Below are 14,357 nucleotides of genomic sequence, written 5' to 3' on the forward strand. Positions count from 1 at the left end.
TTTGATCATAGGTCACTGCATAGCTTATAGATGTAATATAATGTTTTTCAAGATTTCATAAGTAATTTTTAAAAAATATATTTGCAATTTATTCAAGTTTTTGGATCTTTGAATTTTCGGCACCAGGGTCCTAGGGACCTCCTTCAAGTTTTGATGATAAGCTGTTGCGTAGTTTTTAGAGTTAATGGAGTGGTTATCATTATTTTGATGACTCCAGCTTTAGAGATTTTTTGAAAAATTTTTTCAAATTTCTTTGATTCGATTGTTTTTCAAATTTTGGATAATTTTTATGTTCCAAGTTTATGGATCTCTATGAGCCAGTGAAACTATTTAAAGCTTCAAATAGGGATACTGGATAATCTCCTGAGACAATGATATGTATTTCATGATTTTAATATCTTGAATTTTAGCAAGATTTTCTTAAAATTTGCGATTTTTCAAATTTTTTTTGTCTTTTTGTGTTTAACAATAATTACTGGCCAACAAAGCTTTTCAAGTCTCGCAGATGGGTTACTTGACATAACTCCAGAAACAAAAACCAGTTTTGATGATTTTCACTGCGAAATCTGGAAGCTTTTATTTTAATTTTTGCAATTTTTTCCAAGTTTTTAAATATCAGTTTTTAATTTGATTTATTTACTAACAAGATAGAAAACTAAAAGCTGAAGAGTCGAATCAAGCTCAAGCTGACCTCAATTAACCCGTGGCTAGCTACTGACGAAGCCAACTGCTCGCCGCTCGTTTGAAAGCAATTCGGCCGACGTGAGTCGGTTATGTTTAATTTCGATTTGGATAATTTTTTTGTCATTGTTAGTTTTGTCGCGTTCATTGTGATTTGAATCGACATATGTTTGTTGTTAAGGCGATAAATTATATATAATAACCAATTGATTGCTTTTTCTATATTGTATAATAGTATTTCAATTGAGAGAACTTAAGGAAATTGATAAAGTTTTTAACAATTTTTGGCCCTTTCTTACTGTTTTCAAATTTTCCTTCCACATTTTCCTTGCAAATTAAAGTTTTGGGAGCCTGGCATGGCTTGACTTTGGCTGCTCGCGTACTTTGATGCTTTCGATTGCGTACAGAAAGTTTGGCCTGTTTTGTATCTAGGAGTAATATGATTTTGTAATTCAGTTGGGTTTATCGGGTATACTCATTTTTTGACTGTTTTTTAATTGCTCTCAAAGGAAGTTTGTAGCAATTATGTTAGTCCTGTCGGTCCTTTTTATGCAGTTTTTCGCCGTTTTTTCGCATGACCAATTTTTCATCTGAGCTATTTGACTCTTCGTCCTAAAAACGGGATAAACAGGTAGCGCCCAGTGGTCATTAATTGCTCTTAGAGCCTTTCAGCTGTTTCAGCTCAAACTGTTTTGGAGACTTATACTTATGGTGTGAAGTTTGGTTCATAGAGGTTGAAGACACCCCCACTGTTGAACCCCACCCCCCCCCCCCCCCACTATTGCCACCACCCCCACCTCGATGTTGCCCCCACCCCACTGTTGCTGATTTTTTGTCATTCTTAGCCCTTGGTTTATTAGCGCTAGATCATTTTTCGCTCTTCTGTTTTATTAGTCCTAGTTGTCAAGGAACATGCTCCAGTGTTTGATACTAGGTTACTACATAGTTTCTAGGGGTAATGAAATGGTTTTCAACATTTTAACATCACGACTTTTAGATTTTTTTTTACAATACTTGCCATTTTTTCAATTTCTGATTATTTTGTGATTATTCATGTTTTTCTAGACCCACGGGCCAGAAAACGTCCTTATAGGTTTGATATTAAGTTACTAAAATTTTCTTATTGACCATGGAACAGTTTTCAACTTTTTATTATCTTTTATTTTAACAATTTTTTCAAGACTTGCTTTTTTTCAAGTTCTTGAATACTTTGTCGTTTCTTTAGGTTTCTGCAGCCTCAGGAGCCCAGGACCTCCTCTAGGTTTTTCAATAGTTTCTACATGTAATGGAATGTTTTTCAAGATATCCCGAGTTTATGCATTTTTAAAATATATGCAATTTTCCAAGTTATTTGAATCTTTGATATTTTTAAATTTTCCGGCCCCAGGGTCCTAGGGACTTCATCCAAGGTTTGGTAATAATTTTTTTCATTGTTTCTAGTCCTAATGGAATTTTTTTAAACAATTTTATGATAAAATTTTTAAAAATTTGGAAAATTATTATGATCCAAGTTGATGGATTTTTTGAGCCTGTGAAAATTTAAAGCATGAAATAGGGATACTCGATAGTCTCTTGAGACAATGAAATGGTTCTCAAGACATTATTATCTTGACTTTTAGCAAGATTTTTGTTAAAATTGGTAACTGTGTCCAAGTTTTTCGATTTATTTTCCTTTTCTGAGTTTGACGACCATTACTGGCCAACGAAACTTTAAGTATCGGAGATGGGTTACTTGACAGAACTTTTTAAACAAAAAATTGTTTTGATGTTTTTGCTGCGAAGTTGAAAACTCTTTCCATGTTTTTCCTTTTTCAGTTTTTTTATATGATTTATTTACTAACAAGGCTAAAAGCTGCGGAGTCGAAACCCGTCATGGAAAATATTCCTATCTTTCTCTGTCGGTTAGCGGCTCTGTCCTTCTTTCTCGTTCTCTTAGTAATTTTTTGATAATTTTCATGCTCAAAGGGTATGGATCTTTGAGCCAGTGAAACTTTTTCAGGCTTGAAACAGGGATACTGGATAGTCTCTTGAGACAATAAAATGATTTTGAAGATTTTAATATCTTGAATTTGAGCAAGGTTTTGTTAAATTTTGCTTTTTTCCAAAGTTTTGAATTTTATCCTTTTCTGAGTTTAACGATCAATTGGCCAACAAAACTTCTTATGTTTTGCAGATGCGTTACTTGACATAATCAAGGGTTTTGAGCATTTTTATCACTGCGAAATCTGGAAACTTTTCTTTTAAATATTGCAATAACACGGCTAGAAAACTAAAAGTTGCAGAGTCCAATTAAGCTAAAGCTAGCCTCACTAAACCGTGGCTAGCTAGTGACTAAGACAGCCGCTCGCTGGTCGTTGGAGAGCAATTCGCCCGGCGTTAGTCGGTTATGTTAGTTTTTGGTAGTCACGTTAGCAGAAACCAGTTGAGTTATATGGTAATTCTTTCACGAAATCGACTCTTCAAGTCGGTTCTCGAATTCTTACGGCTATATACTTTTTTGTTTTGTCTGACGCTCTTTTTTCACTTTACATTTGGTCACAAAGCAAAGCTGAAAAAGCAAATTTTCCGAATGACGTCTTCACCTCACTAACGGCATTTGCGCACGTGACGTCATTTCTCACTCTCTTTAGCCAAGGTTTTCGTTCTCTTTGATTTCTGACTTACCTCACTCATTGTTTCAACTGAATGGATTCTTAATTCTTTCATGCATTGAATTACGCAATGTAGTGAATATGGTCAATGTCAAAAGAGCAAAATCAAAAGAAACGGGATAAACCGATGAAGCGCGGCCATTAAGTCTTAGTGCATTAGGTTATCAAAGTTCATTTGGGCGATTGCTAGCTGATATTAGTATTAAGCTTAATACCCTTCAGTTTAGAAGCTGCAGTAAGTATAGGTTTAGAATCTAACTATAACCACACTGAATTAGATCAATTTTTGAAACTTAGGAAAATTTTGTCTATTTCGGTCTCCTTTTTTCTTTTGCTGTTTCAATCCCAAAATGCGTCTAGCGCGTCAACGGCTTTTAGCATTTTTTTTTCAATAATTGCCATTTTTTCAATTTCTGATTATTTTGTGATTATTCATGTTTTTCTAGACCCACGGGGCAGAAAACGTCCTTTTAGGTTTGATATTAAGTTACTAAATTTTTCTTATTGACCATGGAACAGTTTTCAACTTTTTATTATCTTTTATATTAACAATTTTTTCAAGACTTGCATTTTTTTCAAGTTTTTGAATACTTTGTCGTTTTTTTAGGTTTCTGCAGCCTCAGGAGCCCAGGACCTCCTCTAGGTTTTTCATAATAGTTTCTACATGTAATGGAATGTTTTTCAAGATATCACGAGTTTATGCATTTTTAAAATATATGCAAATTTCCAAGTTATTTGAATCTTTGATTTTTTTAAATTTTCCGGCCCCAGGGTCCTAGGGACTTCATCCAAGGTTTGGTAATAACTTTTTTCATTGTTTCTAGTCCTAATGGAATGATAAAATTTTTAAAAAATTTGGAAATTTATTATGATCCAAGTTGATGGATCTTCATGAGCCTGTGAAACTTTAAAGCATGAAATAGGGATACTCGATAGTCTCCTGAGACAATGAAATGGTTCTTAAGACATTTTTATCTTGATTTTTAGCAAGATTTTGTTAAAATTGTTAACTGTTTCCAAGTTTTTCGATTTTTTTTCCTTTTCTGAGTTTGACGACCATTACTGGCCAACGAAACTTTTTAAGTATCGGAGATGGGTTACTTGACAGAACTTTTTAAACAAAAAATTGTTTTGATGTTTTTGCTGCGAAGTTGAAAACTCTTTCCATGTTTTTCCTTTTTCAGATTTTTTATGATTTATTTACTAACAAGGCTAATAGCTGCGGAGTCGAAACCCGTCATGGAAAATATTCCTATCTTTCTCTGTCGGTTAGCGGCTCTGTCCTTCTCTTTCTCGTTCTCTTAGTAATTTTTTGATAATTTTCATGCTCAAAGGGTATGGATCTTTGAGCCAGTGAAACTTTTTCAGGCTTGAAACAGGGATACTGGATAGTCTCTTGAGACAATAAAATGATTTTGAAGATTTTAATATCTTGAATTTGAGCAAGGTTTTGTTAAATTTTGCAATTTTCCAAAGTTTTGAATTTTATCCTTTTCTGAGTTTAACGATCAATTGGCCAACAAAACTTCTTATGTTTTGCAGATGCGTTACTTGACAGAATTCAAGGGTTTTGAGCATTTTTTTCACTGCGAAATCTGGAAACTTTTCTTTTAAATATTGCAATGTTTTGCAAGTTTTCAAAATAATAGTTTTTTCTTTGATTTATTCACTAACACGGCTAGAAAACTAAAAGTTGCCGAGTCCAATCAAGCTAAAGCTAGCCTCACTAAACCGTCGCTAGCTAGTGACTAAGACAGCCGCTCGTTGGTCGTTGGAGAGCAATTCGCCCGGCGTTAGTCGGTTATGTTAGTTTTTGGTAGTCACGTTAGCAGAAACCAGTTGAGTTATATGGTAATTCTTTCACGAAATCGACTCTTCAAGTCGTTTCTCGAATTCTTCCGGCTATATACTTTTTTGTTTTGTCTGACGCTCTTTTTTCACTTTACATTTGGTCTGAAAGCAAAGCTGAAAAAGCAAATTTTCCGAATGACGTGTTCACCTCACTAACGGCATTTGCGCGCGTGGCGTCATTTCTCACTCTCTTTAGGCAAGGTTTTCGTTCTCTTTGATTTTCTGACTTACCTCACTCATTGTTTCAACTGAATGGATTCTTAATTCTTTCACGCATTGAATTACGCAATATAGTGAATATGGTCAATGTCAAAAGAGCAAAATCAAAAGAAACGGGATAAACCGATGAAGCCCGGCCATTAAGTCTTAGTGCATTAGGTTATCAAAGTTCATTTGAGCGATTGCTTGCTGATATTAGTATTAAGCTTAATACCCTTCAGTTTAGAAGCTGCAGTAAGTATAGGTTTAGAATCTAACTATATCCACACTGAATTAGATCAATTTTTGAAACTTAGGAAAATTTTGTCTATTTCAGTCTCCTTTTTTCTTTTGCTTTTTCAATCCCAATATGCGTCTAGCGCCTCAACGGCGGCTATTTTCCGACAATCTGCCAGCTATGTTTTTAAGCACATAGGAACTCATATGTGTAATAAAGGCCACTAATGAAAAGACTTCTGCGCATTGAGTTTTAACAAGCTTCATTAATATATCGCTGAATGATTTTTACATAGTTTTTTGAGCTGCGTCGATAACTTTTTCATTTTTATCTATCTTTTTCTATCTCTATTATACAGCGCGCAAGTCTATTCTTTTGCAGCTATTCCGTCAATCTGCCGGCTATGTTAAGATGATAGTGTAGCTATATTGTGTGTGCGCATACATCAAAATTGTTAGTTTTAAAATTTTTGATTCAGTTTTTATCGTGGTGCCTTAGCTTCGTGTTTTTCAAGACATCGCAGGCAGTTCAATGGAGATACATGAGATCCAAATTGGAGTGTGTATATGTCAAGCCTTAAATGATATAAGTGCTCATGAAGTATAGTAGGTAAATCCTGTTCATGAATTTTTGTGTGTAATTCCAGGTTGCCTCCATTGCCTCCTCCATGTGAAGAGGAAGAGGAAGATGAAGAAGGTGGTGAAGAGGCTGCTTCTTCCGGCACTGGGAACAAAAGTGGGGGCGAGGGAGGAGTAGGAGATGGAGTTAAGAAAGTGAGCAAAGAGCAGAGACAACACATGGTGGACGAGAGGGCAGGTTAGAAATATCAAGTCTAGTAACACCCCCCCCCCCCCCGCACGCGAAAACCAAGAACAGCGGCAGGCATTCTGTAGATGATAAGCCATAATCACTGCATACTCGCTCATCAGTCTTCGCGAGCAGATGAAAACAAACATTTTTTAAACGAAAGGCTGAAAACGTGTTTTTGCAAGTTATGAGCTAACTATCAATGAGTTAATGGCACTGTAAAGATTATGTAAAATTGTTGGTATATGTTATAGAACATCATTTGAAAACAAAATTGCGACAACCTCTTCGACTGCAAATTGTGTAGAATGATATTGTTTTTTAGGATACGTAGCTGCTACAGACTTCTCAGTGCTAGCCCAACAGCACTCTGTGTTGGCCAGAGAGTTGTTCATCAAGCAGAAGTTTGCCACTCAGAGACAGAATGCCATCAAGATAGCTTCCGAGTTCATGCTCACCCAATACAGCATAACTGCCTCCCAACTCGTTGCCCAAAGTGGAAAGGTTAAATTGCATCATTACTGGCGATAGAAACAACGCTTCGTAAAACCACCATGCTTTAATTGGGTCATCAAGTTTAGATCAGCTGTTTTGAAAGCGGCTCTGAAAAAGTGGCACACTCCCGTGGCGTCATTTCTTAAATTGGCAGTGAGGTTTAAGATGAATTACGTGACTTTTTAAATAGCCGCACAGCGATAGGTGGGGCTATTATTGGCCTTCTGTTAGTTTTTTTTTACGATTCGAAGAGGAGTATTGGTTTTTAATTGCTCTCAAACGAAGTTTGTAGCAATTATATTAGTCCTGTTGGTCTTTTTTAGCGATTTTTCGCTTGACCGACTGTTCGTCTGATGCTTTTGACTTTTCGTCCTCAAAAACGGGATAAACAGGTAGCGCCCAGCGGGCATTAAGTGCTCTGTTTTGGCATTAAGTTCACAGAATCTGTTTTGGAGACTTATACTTAGCACCCCCCCCCCACCCCCCGCTGCGCTCATTTACGCACCTTCAATTAAGCTAAAGCCAGTCTCACTAAACCGTGCCTAGCTACTGACAAAGCCAACCGCTCGCCGGTCGTTTGAGAGCAATTCGCCCGACATAGTCGGTTATGTTCTTCAGGTTTTTTTTAACCGAATGTACTGTTTGTTCAGCCGCTGTTTTGACCTAAAATCGAAAGTGAGTAAAATTGCCGTATGAAATAATTTTTTCTGAGCGAGAGAAAATTCTTAATCATGCGCTGCGTTTAGTGAATGACTTTTTACTTTGAAGTTGTTTTTTGACAGAATGAGGCATATAGATAACACTTTTTAGTCGTTTTTTCGTCTAAGTGGTCGTTTTTTGCTTGTAATTTGGTTTTTGTAGAAATAATTCTTATTAGATACTATATTGAAATGTAAACCTTGGAAATTGATACCACAGTGTTTTGCAGAGCCTGAAAATGCGTTTTAAACTCAAAATTGGCACATAAGAAGTTTTGATTTTTAAGTTAGTTTTTGGCTTTTTCTATTATTTTCTTCATTTTTGGATCTTTCAGCCGTTTTTTCTCAGGAATCAGTTAATATGGCAACTTACTTTTGATGATTCATATCCTCAACGCCTCCTCCTACCTGACGTATTTTTGTTTTAAAAAATGTACATATGCTAATCCAATTTTGGTAGTTTTTAACGTTTCTCAGGTAAGTTGCGCGGAGCTATATTGCGGTGCTCTTGGTTTTTTTTGTTTCGTCGTCTGATCCTCTTTTTCGTTTTACATTTGTTCACACAGAAAAGCTGAAGTCAAATTTTCTGAATGACTTCTTCCTCTCACTAACGGCGTTTGCACGACCACTTCAAATCTGCTTTTCGTTCATTCGTTCATGCAATTCAAACTGAAATGCGTGCGTGACGTCATTTTTCGCTCTAAGTGGAGCGATTTATTTGTTCATTTGCGTGATTACATTTTTGGTCACATGTGACTTGCCTCACTCTCGAAAATGACTTCCTCACTTTGAAATTGACTCTTATTAATAGCCGCCCTCATCTTCTCAGCCGGCTATTATTGCGCTCGTATTTTTTTTTACTTCGTCAAACTTTTTTTCGCTTTACCATTTTGCCGCTTTTTCGACATTTTGCGTGAAATCTTTTTGACTTCTCTAGGCTAGTTTCTCTCTTCTCTCATTCTGCTAAAAGTGAATTTGAACATCAGTTGCTAAGCAAAGCAATTCAAAATGAACAGAGTCGGTATAAAAAATTGAAGTCAGAAATAGAAACGGGATAAACCCATAAAGCCCAATTTTAGATGCCCGCTTTTTGAACGTCGTTCCTATAAGTCTTAGTTACCACCTCTAATGCTTATTGGTGTTCATAGTAGCCCCTGTAGCCTCTCTCTAAGAAACAGAAGTTTTGTACCAAAATCTTTTTTTTTTCAATATATTCTATTCGTTCAATCCCAATCATGCTCATTGGAATCAACGGCGGCTATTTTCCGGCAATCTGCCGGGTATGTTTTACTTTTATTAAAAGAGATTAGGTCAAGTAAATGTGTGTCACTGTAAATGAGGGTTATTTGAAAGCAGCTAATAGAAGCAGTGATAACATACAGTTTCGTAATCAAAATATAACATCTCAGCCGTCTTTGGATTTTTTTGTTGTCTTTTTTGCTTTTCGAGACTGCAGATCTACAAAGCTACTGCGGCTATTTTCTGGTAATCTGCCAGCTATGTTTTAGTAGTAGCCGTCCGCCTGTCAACGACTGTTTTTAGGCGCTCTCCTTTTTTTTAATTCGCTTTGCCTTTTGATCACATTTTTCTATTTACACGATTTTCACGCTCGACTTCTGAGTTACCTCACTCACTGTTTCAACTGAATGGATTTTAAATTTTTTGCGCATTTAATTTTACGCAATGTAGTGATTACTGTCAAAGTCAAAAGAAAGATCAAAGGAAATAACAATAATACAGACTGTAGAGATTCCAACTCAGGGGTTTTAATCTCAAAATTCTGTTCAGTTTGTGCAAAATTGTTTCTTTGCTACAGTGCAGGTCCCAAGTGCGCATCCGCAGAAAGATACGCCATGTTTCTGGTACCAATTCGTTGTTGTGAATTTCGAAGAAGTTCCTGCAAAACAAGGTCAGTCGGTCCTCCAAAGTGTTAATCTTTGTGAATATCAGACTGCGAGTCTAATTGTTGGCCAATCTGGGAGCCCGATAAAAGAAATCTGTTTTTATCTTCTTGTCAGATGGATAGGGCAACGCAAAATGTTTTTGATTGTCCTGTGCTGCAAGTAGCAAGTAACGCAAAGTACTTGTCCCGATGTCAATTGTCCCGAGGGCACAGAGGAAAGCAATAACAAACAGTGCAGCTTGAAATACAACGAAACTGGCAACAGCTTCAACTTGAGAAGTCATTCTTTATAGTTAAAGTTCAAAGAACCAAGGATTCACGAAGTTGACCTTCTTTAACCGATTCCATCAACTTTGTATCGGCACTGTCGATACAACTGCTTTTGCATAAGACAGAATTGGCCTTTGTATTTCCACAATAAGCGCCAAGCTTTATCGAAACTGATGTTTTAGCTGACAGGTTTCTTCTGACTTGAAACAAGGCTGCTGTTGATTTTCTGCACCTGACTTGGACATGATCTTTGCAGCTTAATGATTCATTGATAATGACACCTTTCCTACTTGTTAACTTTCTTGACTTGAATTCCCTCAAACATTAGGGTGCAAGAATTTTTACGAAGGCAAAGTTCAGCAATTTTTTCGGAAATTAGAGTCATGAAAATTGTTTTGCACCAGAATTTTAGCATCGCTCTGCATATTGCTGATGTAAGTGCAAACAAGCTTTGTCATCGGCTTAGGCATAGCTGAACGATTTATTTGTAGTATATGGTCATTGGTGTAGGCGAGGAAAAACAGCGGGCCGAGCCGAGATCCTTGTGGTACACCGCCATTAAATTGCAAACCTTTTGGCCGGATGCCTTTTTTGTTCATTCTCGTGATTAACTTTTTCGTCACACGTGACATACCTCTCTCAAAAATGACCTCAACTGACTTTTTTTCACTTTAATTCAAAGATAAGGTCAAGTGTATGTGTGCCACTGTAGTTGAAGGTTATTTAAAGACCAGCTATTAAAAACAGCATTAAATCATGCAGATTCTTAATCAAAAATTAACCTCTCAGCTGTTAATGGGAAGAATAAATTTCTTTTTTTGTTTTTTTTGCTATCTTTTCGAGAGTGCAGATCAACGAAGCTATTGCGGCTATTTGCTGCGAGCTGTTTATTTATTATTAGCCACGAAACTGGTGAGCCGATTTTTTTCACATGTGGCATTTTTAAAGCTTTTCGTAGTTCTAACTATCATTTTGAGCCCAATCTGATCTTCCTACACTTAATAACATGTAATTATTAATCGTTTGGACAGTTTAAGTCATTTTGCCGTTTTAGACGAGTTTATTGAGCTTTCGTTTTTAACGTGTATGGTTGTTTGTTTGGTTGAAGATAGTTTTTTTTGCTTTGGCTGTCTTTCGATGTGATGAGTTTCACGTTGTTTTTTTCTATGAAACTCTTTGAAAATTAGTTCTGGGTCGCTTCTTATTTTTTTTTTCGTTTCTTAAGGCCTTTTCGAAAATGTTTTCTTCTTTTATGGCTTATTTTGAAATGTTATAGGGCATTGTTACTAAGAGGAAAAATTGGAATAATTGTTGCGTCTGTTTATACTAGGCTAGTTTTAATTCCGTTTTTTCTAAAGGATTTGGGCAATTTTTCGCGTTTGTTTTTTGTAGTTTTTTTGCTCCGTATCTTTTGTAGATCTTCGCTGACCGGAAATGAAAATTCTTAGATGTATAAAGGCCTATGAATAACAGTTGCTGGAGCGCCGAAAATTTAAGGGATTTTTGAATTGATTAGAATATTGATATAAATAGTTTATGTAGCTAGGTAGCTAGCTGCCTGTGGCTAAAATGAATTCTTGCTGCGAGTCGACTTGCTTACCCGGCAAGAATTCTTGTGCCACCCACTCTAGCTGATTTTCAAAGCGTGGCGTTGTCTGTTACTGCTTAATTTATTCGTTTTTAGTTCAATCTTGTTCTAATGTTTTTAACACAAATGATTTAGCTCACTCAATAAAAAGACTTCATCACTCACTGGTTAGATAATATTAAGATTGTGAACTCTAATTGCTAATCAATAGATATCTACCAAGCTAGGTAACTATAAGTCTATATTACTGGAGAGATAGTAATGCTTGAAATTTGAAAATAAGGATAGTCTAAAATTAGAACCTCATGTTTTTAATCGCCTTCTTTGTATTTGCTTTTGTTATCATCTTTGACAGTGGCCTCAGCAGTCTGTTTCGCGGCTATCCTCCGTTAATCTGTCGGCTATGTTTGTGAACACTTGTTTGAATGGTAGATGTGATCCCAACCGAGTTTTATGAGATCAAAATTGAAAACTTGCTGGCTTCTGGACCTGCATTTGAGTGTCATTGCAAAATTTTTGTCCATAAGATACCTATTTTCAATTCTACTCAAAGCTTTAAAAATATCTTCCGAAAAATAACATGTTAAAAATAACATCTTCCGAACAAAAAATGGGCCCTTTTGTTATCTTTTTTCCGCATTTTTCAATTTTTCGACGTCTTTCATTTAGCTAAATTTTTCGTGCACTCCAAGCAGTGAAAGGTTGCGTATTTTTTAAACAAGGGTTTCAATTCAATTCAGGTAAATTTGCCTCAGCCCTTTACCTGTTAATGTTGTGAATAATTACAGAGCCTGGCTTCAATAATTGGCGAAGTCTCCACCAATCAGAATGAACCTATCCCAAAACCAGTTGGAAGTATCAAGAAAGACGATACAGAGGAAGAGAGACAGCGTGAAGACTCTACACCAACTAAGAGTTCCCCTGAAGGAGAGGGAGAGAAGAATGAATCAAAGAACATGACTGGTCTGGGAGTGGGTGACTTGACGACAACTGAAGGGAGTGGAGATGATGAGCAGAATAGATTGTTGCAGTCGCAGTTGTCAGCAAAACAGCAGATGAAACTTCTCTGTGTGGCAGTCGGTGCCCAGCTCTCATTCCATGATCACACTAAGGTTAACAACAAAAGCGTGTTAATGCATAAACAAGTGGAATCCCTCCCCCACAATTTAGTGGCCAAAAAAACGGGAATGAGGGAGATTTAGAATAAATTCCAGAGTAAAAATAGTCTCGTTACTCCTATTGCAGGCAGTAAACAATTGCATCCTGCTGAAAATATTTTTGGCAATTACGGGGATTTTGATGGGTTGAAATACTGATAGTTAAAAATAGCCCAGTGCCCCCACGTTAAGCATCCAAGTCAGAGCTTGCTATCATTCTGAGAAAAGTTTTTAAGTTGAGACCAATTATTAATAGCCGCACAGCGATAGCTGAGGCTATTATTGGCCTTCTCTTGGTTTTTTACAATTCAAAGAATTTGAATTGTATTGGGGCGCTGTCTTTTTTTTTTAAGATCTGTTCACACATTTTCATGATTTTTGAAGTCAAATTGGAGTAGTGATTTTGGTCACGCCGAAACAGGAAATGGAGCGAAAAAGCGAGTGGTTTTGCGGCGTGAATTTTTTTCGCTCTAATTTTAAAGTAGAGTGCGAAAGTGGTGTTTGAACAAAAATTCGGTTTCTCGGTAGTGGTTTTTTGTTCACATGCGGCAATTTCACTCTGATTTTTACTGTTTTTTCGATTTTTTGGGTCGGATTTTTTTCTAAATGGTTTTCTCAATCCATTCACAGCTCATTTTAGGCCTAGTTTTTTGTTTGAATTAAATTTTCATTACTCGCTATTGGTTTTTTGTTCACATGCGGCATTTTGACATTGATTTTTTTGTTTTTTTTCTTATTTTTTGATCCGATTTTTTTTGAAATGGTTTTCTCAATTCACTCATAGTCCATTCTAGGTCTAGTTTTTTGTTTAGTCAATGAAAATTCTTTGAATTGTACGTCAGGACTTGTCCTGCTATGTTTTTTATTTCGTCGTCATGATTTTTGTTACGACCATATGACGTCACAGCCATTTTTTGTTCATTCGTTCATGCAATCTCAACTGAATTGCATGTGTGACGTCCTTTTTCACTCTTAGTGGAGCGAGTTTTTTTGTTCATGCGTGTGATTAAATTTTTGGTCACACTTGACTTACCTCACTCTCAAAAATGACTTCCTCACTTTGAAATTGACTTTTATTTACTTTAATTCAAAGAGATAAGGTCAAATGGGTGTGTGTCACTCTAAATGAAGTTTATTTGAGATCAGCTAATAGAGGCAGCAATAACTTATACAGATTTTTAATCAAAATATAACAGATCAGCCTTCATTGAAAAGACGAATTTTTTTGGTCTGTCTTTTTTACTGTTTTTTTAGACTGCCGATCTACGAATCTATTGCGGCTATTTTCTGGCAATCTGCCAGCTATGTTATTGATATTCTCTTATGTCTGTAAAATAAAATTCAAGTCTGATTACATCGAGATTTCTGTTTTTTCCACTGTTTTTGTTCAAGGTTGGACCTCCATTGGAAACACGTGAGTGTGTTGACGATGCATTTGGGCAAACAGTTCCACAGTGAGGGGAGTATCCAATGAGAGTGTGGAACAGTCCCAGGAGAAGGCCAGCCAGAGTGCCCTGGAGATGATAGCCAGCGCTGACCCCAATGGGCCACCCTGCCCGCTGGCGTGAACCCTGCTGCTCTGGCAGCTCTCATGGCCGGTAAAAGTATTACCAGCCCTGCTTCCTCTGATGGATCCCAGAATGCTACCGTCAGAATTAGTGTCTCCAAGTCTGAAAGTGGAGTTACTCAAGATACAACAGCTTTAAATTCGTCCGGTTAGTTAACATTTTCATTAGTTTTTTATGGTAATTTGAGTTTGTTTCTTAATGGTTTTAATATCCAGCGTGGTAATGCCGCGCAAATGATCTAAATAGTGCTTC

At 36.6% G+C, this 14,357-nt stretch overlaps 2 protein-coding genes across 4 annotated transcripts in view; both read left to right on the forward strand.

Annotated features, from left to right (window-relative positions):
* Positions 1-14,105, forward strand: part of LOC142353026 (uncharacterized) — a 77,488-nt gene extending 63,383 nt beyond the window's left edge. Inside the window, 6 exon segments of the mRNA XM_075405216.1 lie at positions 6,266-6,435; positions 6,752-6,930; positions 12,169-12,492; positions 13,930-13,947; positions 13,949-14,002; positions 14,004-14,105. Of these exon segments, the coding sequence (XP_075261331.1) occupies positions 6,266-6,435; positions 6,752-6,930; positions 12,169-12,492; positions 13,930-13,947; positions 13,949-14,002; positions 14,004-14,105 (847 nt within the window).
* Positions 14,106-14,116: 11 nt separating this feature from the next.
* LOC142353028 (uncharacterized) overlaps positions 14,117-14,357 on the forward strand; it is a 17,138-nt gene continuing 16,897 nt past the window's right edge. For all 3 annotated transcript variants that reach the window (XM_075405218.1, XM_075405220.1, XM_075405219.1), the window contains exon 1: positions 14,117-14,252. In XM_075405218.1, coding sequence (XP_075261333.1) covers positions 14,129-14,252 — 124 coding nt within the window. In that variant the 5' untranslated portion in view covers positions 14,117-14,128. The remainder of the gene's footprint in view (positions 14,253-14,357) is intronic.

This window comes from Convolutriloba macropyga, chromosome 14, assembly GCF_964194025.1.
Source record: "Convolutriloba macropyga chromosome 14, txConMacr16.3, whole genome shotgun sequence".
NCBI lineage: Eukaryota > Metazoa > Xenacoelomorpha > Acoela > Convolutidae > Convolutriloba > Convolutriloba macropyga.